Source organism: Clupea harengus, chromosome 24 (genome assembly GCF_900700415.2).
Source record: "Clupea harengus chromosome 24, Ch_v2.0.2, whole genome shotgun sequence".
Classification (NCBI taxonomy): Eukaryota; Metazoa; Chordata; class Actinopteri; order Clupeiformes; family Clupeidae; genus Clupea; species Clupea harengus.
In genome coordinates this window covers 7,933,120-7,945,619 of record NC_045175.1, presented here as the reverse complement: position 1 = coordinate 7,945,619, position 12,500 = coordinate 7,933,120, and the positions used below count along the sequence as shown (strand labels likewise).

The 12,500-nt window shown below is 43.0% G+C and overlaps 1 protein-coding gene across 1 annotated transcript; it reads right to left on the bottom strand.

Annotated features, from left to right (window-relative positions):
- Positions 1-11,242: 11,242 nt before the first annotated feature.
- On the bottom strand, positions 11,243-12,499 carry LOC116218991 (myosin heavy chain, skeletal muscle-like; the record flags this gene model as incomplete). The annotated part of the gene is made up of 6 exons (XM_031561779.1): positions 11,243-11,368; positions 11,503-11,634; positions 11,748-11,843; positions 11,928-12,032; positions 12,127-12,297; positions 12,383-12,499. Coding segments are annotated over 6 exons (642 nt in total), but the record flags the coding sequence as incomplete, so codon positions are not given.
- Between the last annotated feature and the right edge of the window lies 1 nt (position 12,500).

The following is a 12,500-nucleotide window of genomic DNA, read 5'->3' as shown; positions in this document are numbered from 1 at the left end:
GCTTCCTCGCCTGCTGTTCCCTGTCAGTTTAACAGCCAGCGCATTGTGTCGTCTCTCCCCCCCTCGCTCTCTTTTTTTTCTCTCTCCTCTCTCTCCTCTCCTCCCTCTTTCCTCCCTCTCACTCCCCCTCTTTCTTCTTCTCTGATGGATGGAGACACATATTACTGTGGGAGGAGAGGAGAGAGAGAGAGCGCAAAGAGCAGGGGTTTGTTCAGGGTGCCATGGAAACAAAGACAAACATGAATGTAACGGCCTCGCTTGTTTCACTCAGTTGAGAGGGAGTCCTGACTGTGAGAGCAGTACTACACACACACACACTCACGCACGCACACACACAAACACGCACACTCACACACACACACACACACACACACACACACACACACACACACACACTCAAGCACGCTTTCACACAGACACACACTCACACACACACACACTCACGCACGCTTTCACACAGACACACACACACACACACACACACACACACTCACGCACGCTTTCACACAGACACAGACAGGCCCATGCACGCACACACACAAAGACGCACACTCACACACACACACACATACACACACACACAGACACACTCACTCAGACAGACAGACACACACATACATATACGCACACACACACACTTACACACACTTTCACACAGACAGACAGACACATGCACGCACACACACAAACATGCACACTCACACACACATACCCACTCACACACAGACACACGCACGCACACATAGACACACGTTCACACACAGACAGAGACACAGAAAGACAGACAGACACACACACACACACGTACACACACACACACACACACACACACACAGACAGACACACACACACACACACACGCAGGCACACAGAGACACACATGTTCACACACAGACAGAGACACAGACAGACACACACACACACGTACACACACACACACACACAGACAGACACACAAAGCACACACACGAGCACAAGCACACACACACTTACGGACACACACACCCTCATGCCTGTGAGTGCTGTAGAATGCAGTAGCTTCAGGTTGTCAGGGGTCGAACAGATAGAATAGTCCAGTATGCTTACCTATGGAAATTTGCAAAGGAACTGTTGCTCAGTGGTGTGATAGGAGCGAGCATGCAGGGGGTGGCATAGGGTGTGTGTGTGTGTGTGCGTGCGTGAGACAGAGAGAGAGAGAGAGAGAGAAAGAGAGAGAGATTTTACTAAAAGCAACCTCCTCTAAAAGGTATTTTAGGGTGGTTGTTGTTTACCAAATGCACCCCAGGCACCCAAAAGTAAAAGTGTCTTACTAATGTAGACACACACACACACACACACACACTAGATAAAGACACAATACTGTACACACACACACACACAAAATCACATCAGAAACTTAAGGCCCAAAATGTCACTCTGTAAAAAAAAAAAACATCTGAATGTACCGGACAGCCTTTTCTCACCACCGCAGAGCAAAAAAAGAAAAGGAAACAAGGAAACAAAACGCAGAGAGAAAGAAACAAAAAACAAACACCCGGACCATGACAATCACAGAATGCCGGGGTATGGGACAGCGCTGTCCCAAAAGGATGCAATTAAATCCAGAATCCCGCTGTGTGGTCGGAATGTCGGGCATGATAAAGAGACACGGAACAAGGGAGGAAGATCTTGGTTAAATATAACCGCCATGGCAACACACAGCCACCGCCAGGAAATGCTCCCAATCTGGACCGCCACCAAGCCCAGGGCTCTGAAGAGTGAACCTCCGGCACACACACACACACACACACACACACACACACACACACACACACACACACACACACACACACACACACACACACACACACACATATACACACACACACACACACACACATATACACACACACACACACACATGCTTGTCTCAAGAGGGCATTTGAAGTTTGTCCACTCTTTTTCTCATACACACACACACACACACACACACACACACACAAACACACTTGTCCCGAGAGGGCATTTGGAGTTGTCTTGGACTGTCTTCGAAAAGACGGCTTCCAAACCCCTGTGGAAAGGAAAAAATCTAACTGAGCACTTTGGGCGAAAAAAGATGTAATTTTCCTCTGTATTTATAGAGCTTTGTCTTTCAAACCAGTAGGAAGGATTTGTTTCTTCACACAAGCATCCATCTCTCTCTCTCTCTTTCTTTCTCTCTCTCTGTTCTCTGTCTTTTCAGCTCTTCGTTCTATTTCAACCTCACATACACTCCACACATACTCTCTCTCTCACACACACACACACATACACACACACTGTCTCTCTCTCTGACTCTCACAGACACACCGAGTACAATCCAATGAAATTGTCCGCCCTTGAAATGGAATATCTTCCCCCACCACGTCTTTGATCATTGTTGCAATATAAAGCCCAATCCTTTCTCTCACCCCCCAACCCCCCCCCCCACAACCCCCCCCCCCCCCCCCCCCACCCCCACCCATAAATCAACACGTACCAAAGACGCTGTATCCAGGACACCAGCTGAGAATTGAGGACGGTTCACTCAATAACTCATCTATTGCCATGTCTTCTGCTGTTTCAAGTCCCCTGTTCCAAGACCTCATCTTCTCGACTGGGTCCCCTGGAAGAAGAAAAGAACAGTTCATGAAGCCACTATTGTTCTACTACGTGTGTGTGTGTGTGTGTGTGTGTGTTTGTGTGTGTGTGTGTGTGTGTGTTCGCTCTGACATTGGCACAACATCTATTGAAGCTGACAGGGGATGAGAAAAACGTTTCTAACAGACTTTTTTAACCCGAGGAGAACTTTCCGGAGAGGGTTTCTGGTGTGTTGCCCGCTTCACATTTGCTCCATGTAGATGAATGACTCAGCTAAAATAAAGGGAATCAAAGTCAAAGTTCAAGTTGATTTTCAAAGCCACAGCCTCAGCTCTCTCGTGGACTGAGTCGCATTTGGCCAAGATTCACACAACCGTTCCAAACAGCACCACTTTATTGCTGCTTCACTTCCTGTCCTCCGTTGTTAACTTATTATTGATAACTCTATTGTCAATTTGTCTATTGAGATTTTCTCACCAAATAACATAGATTAATATGATTTGGTGCACAATAATAATATTATATCATTCATAAAAATGTATATAAAATAAAATAATCCGAAAATAAATTTCATAGAATAGTGGTTATTTTATTCTGGATTTTCAATCGCTTATTTCTCAAAAGTGCACTTGGACTTTGTTCATTCTTAGTTGACGACATTGAAAACATCTGTAAGAAAACATGTAGGGATCACACTTGTCATTTACAATACTTGCACGATAACTCTGTAGTAAAGAGCTTGCAGTACATTTCATACTAAAATGGCTTAATGCCCTTCAATATGCAAGGAAGGTCATATATAGAGTATATGTACTGTATATAACATATATTTTCTATGCTATTGTATGTGAAAGGGGCCATAATTATGTGTTAACACACAGTTATCATATTTACTATATAGTTTTTACATAAATGTACAAATGTATTTTTACAGACCTTTCCGACATGGGCCCTTCTGCTTGCAGGAGCTTGAGGTTTAGGGGTAACTCTGAGATCCCAGGAGTCAGAACTAAGACTTGGCAGGTCAAAGCACTGGTATCTTATTTTCTCAATCTGGCTCGAAACTATGAAAGCAGGCCGCCTTTCCATACTTCCTTCCATTCTTCCCTTCCATTCTTCCTTCCATTCTTCGCTCCATCCTTCATTCCATTCTTCATTCTACTCTTCCCTCCATCCTTCATTCCATTCTTCTCTCCATTCTTTCTTGGATCGTCTGACACACACACTGACATCTCCGTAACACACATCCTCACATCCGTCATGTCACCGAGCATAGGCTTCATATGGAAGAACATGTCACCGAGCATAGGCTTCATATGGTAGAACATGTTGTGGTGACTAGCAGACACTATGTGCAATATAGTTCCTTCCGCCAGGGATTCTGCGGGACGTTATGGTTCAGGCGTTTATGTGTATGTAAATACATGTATACCATATGGACACGTTGTTGTGTTCAAGGCTCATGCGATTGTGCAGAGGGTTGAGTGATTATTGACTTAATATTGTTGTTGCTCGGATGACGTCAGTTGTTTGTTTTGCTCTAAGAAAGACTTGATTTAGAATGGCTGTGTACATTGTGTGCAAAGTCTGTGTATGTGTGTGTGTGTGTGTGTGTGTGTGTGTGTGTGTGTGTGTGTGTGTGTGGTGGGGAGTGAGTGAATGCATGTGAAAGCATTTGAATTTACATTTCAGTGAAGTGTGGCAACAAACATCACTGATTGCATCTCTGCCCTGATGACCTTCTTTTTCTCTCCCTCTTTCTCTCTCTCTCTCTCTCTCATTCTTTCTCTCGCCCTACTTCCTAAGGGTGCAGAGAGTGGAGCTGTGGCTGTTTACTTGGACATTGTCTTCCTCTGAAGACAGACAAGGGGAAATAATAATTTCTGTCTCTGTTGCCATGGGGTGATTCTAAATTCTGAAGAATGGATCTGGTCCAAGACTGAGAATTTTAACAGTCTGACTATAAAAGTGAATTGCCAGCGAAATGCGCTGCCATGAATTAAATATTTTCAGATGACACTTAGTCAAATAAAGGTTATTCATGCAGTTCGACTTGGCCGGCTATTTCATTTAAAAATGCATTTTTCTTTGCTCATAAATCGCTAGGGTTTAAGAACACATTCAAATGGCTGATGAAAACCTAAATGGATTTGAATGAATTAGTTAAAGCACGTCCCACTGAATAAAAAAAGATGTATCAGAGCCTGCTGAACTAGATAACTTTTCTACTGTTTAAACCACCTCTTGGTGTTCGAGATCAAATTAAATCTATGTCAAGTATGTAAACTCTAATAGCCTTTTTCTTGATGATAGCTGTTTTCACAGGGGTACGGTTTGGGGTCGGTCTACGTCAGCGACTGCTACAGTGTTGGAGGTTGTAAATAAATAATCCCTCCTGGAGGAATTCTGCCTGTGGCCCTGGGATGACTCCCGAGTGGTGTGCGTCGTGAGTTATAAACGACATGGTGCCCCTGTGATTTTGACATGGGAATGGGTGCAGTCATTAGATGTAGAGTTGTAACACACACACACACACACACACACACACACACACACACACACACACACACACACACACACGTGTGTGGTGGCAACAGTGCATACGAAATGAAATGTTTTTTGGGGATGGATTAATATTTTATATTAAAGAGGCTTCAGAATTTTCTGTATAATCTGGAGCACTGAAAGGGTGTGTGTGTGTGTGAGTGTGCATGCATGTGTGGTTGTGTGGTTGTGTGTGCGCATGTGTGTGCGTGTGTGTGTGTGTGTGTGTGTGCGTGTGTGTGTTTGTGTGTTTGTGCATTACTGAGTGTATATGTGTTCAAGGTGAGTATAAGGGGCTGTGTTATGCTGTGTTGTGCATATGTTAATTTGTGCTGATGCAAGTCAAAAGGAGAGAATATGGTGGTTATAAAGATGTGTGTGTTTGTGTTTGTGTTTGTGTGTGTGTGTGTGTGTGTTTGTGTGTTTCTGTTTTGTGTTGATTGTATTGTGCTGTGATTGTATTGACCCTAACCCTAGGTGTGTACAAGTGTGTGCGTACCTATTATTGTGTGTGCTCCTGTGGTGTGTATAAATGTGAACGTCTGTGTGTGTGTGTGACTATGCGTCCTTTGGATCTGTGTGATACCATGACCCAATTTGAATAGGCTGCTTCACACACAGGTTCTTTTTTTTTTTTTTTTTAACGACGATGCCAACAACGTTGGCACAACAAGAGGGGTCAACCAGAGGCGACGGCAAACAAAGTTACCCTCCGTGCCCCTATGCCACTCCTGAATCGATTCCCTCATGCCCAACGCGCCTAACTTACTGCACCTGGGAGACATTCAGGGCTAATTCAAAATCTGATTAGCCTCAGGCTAACGGGGCAAAAAACTTTTGCAACTATCAACGCTTTTTTTTTCAAAGCAGCTTTCTGTGTCCCGTTTATATACTTAATAACTCCTGGCCAAAAGCTTAGGCTTCAGTTGAATCACAAGATGATGTAATTGCATTTGTGTTCTAACTGAGCTAGGAAAGATAGATGTTAAACAGAACAAAGAATTTAACTAAGGCGTCTAGGTTAAGAATGCCTTTGTGGAAGCAAATTAATTATACTATATCACTCTCTCAACCAGCCAGCCATAGAATATAGTGTCCTGTCATTTGAGAAAAAAACACACTCACATACACACGCTCACGTAACCTCATACACGCACAAACAATGGGGTCTATAATTAGCTACATTCTGTGACCGCAGAAACACAAGTCCTCCTTGTGTGTGTGTGTGTTTTTTTTTTTTTGTTAAAGGATGGAGCATTTGTTTCCCTCCTCCTGTTGTTTGTGAAGTGAACACATGTAGCAGGAAGCAACGCTTTTCACAGGGCCGCTTTGAACTCGAGGGCCCATGCGCCGAACAAAGAACTGGCTGTGTCTGCACAATTACAGCCCTTTATCTCGACGTCTATCTTATCGCTTAATCTCTATCTACACTTCTAAGACAATCTTGATTCCCATACAAAGGCATAACAGAGACTCTTAGACAGAGACTTTTAGGCACTACTGCTAAGGGATACTGCATCCATAAACTTGGCCTGTGCTCTTTTTTTTTTATACAAGTCGGAGCAAAGAAGAGTGAACTTTACTATACTTTTCGCTACAATCAGCGGAAAAATTAACAAAAGTGGATAAAGCAGAACATCAAACGGCATTAATTCTGAAAGCAGTGAAAAACTCTCATTAACACAAACTTGAAACAAGTTCCCCAAGATCCCCCTCGCCCCAGATCCATACCTCAAAGTATGTGCTGTGAAAAAAATAAAAGAGTCAGGCCCTAGCACTCCACCTGGGGGCACTTTCTCCTCCTCTTAACTTCTCTGCGTTTGAACCCAGTAAAGTGTGTTATCTGCTGTTCCTGCCAAACGCTGGCCTAGAGAGGGCTGCCTATGTCATATACTCCCTCTCTCTCTCTCGTCTACTCTATGAGTGTGAACTGGGGGGTGTGTGTGTGGGTGTTTGTGTGTATGTGTGTGTGTTTGTGTGTGTTTGTGTATGTGTGTGTGTGTGTGTGTGTGTGTGTGGGTGTTTGTGTGTATGTGTGTGTGTTTGTGTGTGTTTGTGTATGTGTGTGTGTGTGTGTGTGTGTGAAAGAGAGAGAGAGAGAGAAAGAGAGAGAAAGAGAGAGAAAGAGAGAAAGAGAGAGAGAGAGAGAGAGAGAGAGAAGTGTCCTTGCCAATAGGCAATGCTGCATTCTCTGTAGAACTGCCAGAGGTTCTCTTAAGAGAGCAAGCCATAGAACCTCAGGGCATTGTTTGTGCTCCGCCTTCTCTTCTGTCTTATTGCTGCCTTAGAACTCTGTTTTTCAACCATCATTCAAGGCAATTACCAACTGTAGATGTAGGCCAGATAGTTCTCCAAAGGCCTTTCCATACTTAACGTCTCTGTCTCTCTAATGACTTTATTGAATTTAAACTCTCTCCACTTACCACTCCGCTCGCCATCTGGAAACACATAAAAGATTCTTAAAATCAACTGAACATCGACTGACTGTCTGACAGGTACAGCTGGCAGTGTAAAAGCGCGTGGTTAAGACAGTGGGTTTCATAAGAGTGAGGAACAGGAAGAGGAAAGGCTGAGGACAAAGAGGGAAAGAGGGAGGCTGTATGGAGAGAAGGGTAAATTAGAGACAGGGGGTAAGAGAATGGGGTTAAGACAGTGGGGCAAATAGAGAGGGGGTAAGATAATGGGGTAAAGGCAGTGGGGCAAATAGAGAGGGGTAAGAGAATGGGGTAGCGAGGGTTCCAGACTGAGAGTGTGCTGACTCAGAGTTGTCTGTGAACTGGGCCACAGCTGTCAGAGAGAGAGAGAGAGAGAGAGAGTGAGAGAGACAGAGGGAGAGAGAGAGAGAGAGAGAGACAGAGAGACAGAGAGACAGAGAGAGAGTGGAAATGTGGAAGGTTTTTTTCCGACCATATATGGATCCTTAGTACACAGTTACACAGGCCCAGATGTCTATGTAAAAAGACTTTAGAACAATTACCTCTTCAGTTTGAAAATAAACTCGATACATATAGACACACACAGACACACACATCATAACAGGTTCAGGGTAGCGGGTTTCATTTCCTGCAGGCCCACCTATCAACCCCCTGGGGCGCCCTGTTCGCTGACTCTGTGTATTCACCCCTTTATTTCACTACCAGCCTGCCTGTAGCTGCTCACATTAAGTTCAAGTCACTTATGCTTGCCTACAGAGTGATTGCTGGTTCTGCTCCTAGCTACTTAAATGCTCTTTTAAGTGCAAATGTTACACCCAGAATGCTGCGCTCGTCTAGTGAGCGTCGTTTTGCACTGCCATTTGAGCAAGTACAGTAATCCAGACTATTCTCATTTGTAGTTCCACGTTGGTGGAACGAACTACCTGGCACTACCAGAGCAGGGGCGTCCCTCTCTACCTTTAAGAAGCTCTTGAAGACCCAACTCTTCAGAGAACTTGCACTTCGACTAGTACTTAACTTGCACTTACAGCAGTTACATTCCTGCACTTTTTTTTTTCTATTTCTTATGTAAAGTAGTATTCATCAAGCAATGATGCAGAGAGAGGGGCAGAGTCATTGTGACAAACATAAAAAAGGGGGCCCTTAGGGGTCACGGAGAACACTGGAGGCAACAAATCCTCCACCTGGTATGAGAGAGAACATAGCTGTCAAAAGAGCAAATCGAGTACTGCTCACAATAAAAAACAAACAGCCAAGAGATAAGAATAAGTAGGTATGTGATATGAAGATGCTGTGAACACATTTTAATATATGGAATGGAGTTTGACTAATAGAGTCTAACAAGTTGATGACCAAAGAAATGTGATTAATGAAGCTCTAATAACAAATTAAAGGTTCCAAAGTGAACCAATTTGGCATTTGCGAGGAAAACATTGCAAGATGTTTGCCTTGGCAGGTCTGTGTGACGCGAAAGTGAAGCACTTCCAGACGGAGAGCGTATCGAGGCTTGTATCGTTTTGCTGAAATGACGTCACTGGTGAAGTCCGAAGCCTCATTTGAATCAAGTGCTTCACCAAGTGGTTCGTTGGTTCACTTCTGGCGGGAAGCTTCGATTATGAAACGTCCCAATTTCCATCTTGTATTCATGGTTGTTGTCAGTGGTTGGTGACGTAGCGATAGTTGGAGATTTAGCGATAGTTGGAGATTTAGCGGTAGTTGGAGATTTAGATTGTTTGCTGCTGTTAGTAGTATAGATTATTTGAGATAGAGTTATGGAGCCAGTTAGGAAGAGAAAGTTGCACAAAGCACTTTCGCCCCCTTTTCACTGCCCTGTACTTTCACTGACCAGTTGTCCAAAAGCACTCCCACTGCCCTTGGTTTTACAAAAGTACTGACAAGTATTCCAAAAGCACTTTAACTACCCTCTGTTCCAACAGCATACAAAAGAGGGTTGAGATAATAAGCAGGCGTTTTTATATAAAGAATCGGATTAAAATTTGCTTTTGACTGGAATCGAAATCTTGCTTTACCCGCACATGAGGCAACGTCGCTAGTTTGACCATGTATCAAGTCAAACAATTATTAGGAGAAAGAATAGAAAAATAAAGCCTTTATTGTCATTGTATTTGAAAACGAAATTTGAATTAATCGAGGTAATTTTTTTTTTGTGTGCATGTTATTTTAGTAGGTCTTGCGCACCACAACAAATTTAACAAATTCACTGTCCCGAGAAATCTTTCCTACACCGTATTTTTATTGACCAGCAGGTGTCAATAGAGAGCGAACAAAGCTTTGAGTAGTGAACCTTTTTTCAACACGTCTGGCTGGAAAGCTTTGAAGGTTCATGAAGCTTCATTTCGCCACCACTAGAGACTAGGGAACTTGGAAACTAGAGATCAGAAAACTAGAGATCAGAAAAATACAGACCAGAAAACAAAGCGGCAGAAAACAATACGACAAAGACACAGCAAAGAACACGACAAAAAGCCAGGTATAAATACCCTAGCTAATTGGTCATGTGACCAATCAACCAACAGGTGACAAGACAATGGCGGGAAAACAGAAGCAGAAAGTAAACACGAGCACATGTACACACACAACAGGCATAGAGTCTTTTGTTGGCGGCCTCTAGAGGCCCGAAGGTCCCAAATCGTGACAGGACCCCCTTCTTTAGGAACCTCTCCTGACGTTTCCCAGACGATCAGAATGATCCTTGAGGTAGCCTCTAGAGGCCAGAAGGTCCCAAATCACGACACCGTGTAGACTTGCTATATGTACAAAGCACATTAAACCTAGTAACAGTTGGCAAATAGTGAAAACTAACAGTATGTTTGAAATGACCAAGTTAGCAGTAATTTAAGCTAACGTTATCTAACTGGCTAGCAATATATATGTCGTAACAAACGTGTTAGCACCATGACCAAAAATGACGCTCATTGGCTAACATTTATGTAGAAGACCATTTTTCATATCAACAATAAGCCCCTTCATGCAGACTGGAATGGTTTTGCCATACATGCATAACCCTTAGCAATTTTGCTCCTACAATTGAAAGTGGATGTCTTTCAACAATCCATTGCTCTTCCTGCAATACCTGGATCTAAAGACCTGCTTTTAGTATCTGAATTTGTGATGGTGAAAAGGTGCCTGTCTTTTCTTTTGAAGACAGAACTGCATAATAGTTCCATACAATTAGTTGGTTAATGAAACTGTTGATGACATTATCAAATCCAAGTTAGCCATGTGGTTTGGAGAGAACCCAATGAGATGGCAGAGCCAAACAAAAATAGCTACGAGATGGTAAAATATCAGAACTGCACATTTTAAATGAAATTTGTTGAAATCCCTCATACAGTATGTGATCCCTGTGCTCAGGATCTCAAGGTTGGACATTAGCAGACCTTCTCTGATGTGGAGACTGTATATCAGTAAAGAGTTGCATGCATTGTCTGCTGCAGTGTTATAATTCTGATTTAGTTCAACAGCTAAAGTAGTCTCATAGAAGTACCAAGGACGGTGAGATGACTGGTAAATGTGGAATCTAATAGGTAAGATAGAGGCAGCTTCCTATAGAAAAAACTACAGTCCAGTTATAAAGTCATAGAAAAATCAGCCCCCTGACTAAAGTATATGAATGAACTTATGAAAAAAGACAAACATTCAGATTCATATTCAGATATGTAATTATTTATTCAGTAGTATGCATTGTTGGAATAGTCACATTAACCAGGATATTTTATCCAGATAAAAGTGACATGAATTCAGAGGTTTTACTCTTCAGCCTCCTTGCCCTTTAAAAGAGAACAAAGAAAATGAATTAACTAGATGACAAATTAAAATCAATGACACTTACATCAATGACACTTACACACAACACCAAGTTGGTGAAATAATTGTAATGTTTGTTCAGAAAACATTATCTTACCTTTCCGGCATCGCGGCTCTTAACCTTGAGCTTGTTGACCTGGGACTCAGCAATGTCAGCACGCTCCTCAGCCTCCTCCAGCTCATGCTGAACCTTCCTGCACTTGGACAGGTGAGTATTGGCCTGTTCCTCCTGTTGTATATGAAATTGAGTGCAATTAATACAGAAAAACAAAACAAGATTCAATGTGAAGTAGCAAAAGTAGCAGATATTTTCCTGTATACCAAAGGCAGAAAAATACTCACAGCTTCCTCAGCCTGCCTCTTGTAGGCCTTGACCTTCATCTGCAGCTTGTCAACCAGATCCTGCAGTCTGGTGACATTCTTCTTGTCCTCCTCAGTCTAAAGACCAAAAAGTTTGTCAAGAAATGTCCTCCCCTCTTAGATTTTGCATGCAGTTCTAGAGAAAGAGGAGAGCTTTCTTACCTGGTAGGTGAGCTCCTTGACCCTCCTCTCGTATTTGCGGACTCCCTTGACAGCATCAACACCACGTCTCGTTTCAGCATCAACCTCACCTTCCAGTTCACGAACCTTAACATGAAAAATATTTCCATTTCAGATACTAACCCCTGTTTTGTTATGATGAGTTAAACACATTGATTCAGAGTCATATTTTGTTACCTACCCTGGACTCCAGTTTCTGGAGCTGTTTCTTGCCACCCTTCATGGCCAGATTCTCAGCCTCATCCAGGCGGTGCTGCAGATCCTTGACAGTGACTTCCAGGTTCTTCTTCATCCTCTCCAGATGAGAACTGGTGTCCTGCTCCTTCTTCAGCTCCTCTGCCATCATGGCAGCCTACATGATGGAATAGTGTATTTTTAAATAATAGAAGTAAAAGTACTTTTAAATATAATGCTCCGTTTCAGAAAAAAAACCTTACATCAGTGATGGCTTTCTTGGCCTTGTCCTCAGCATTTCTTGCCTCCTGGACGATGTCATCAACTTCACCTTGGACCTGAAGGAGGTCAGACTCAAGCTTCTTCTTGGTGTTCAGCAGA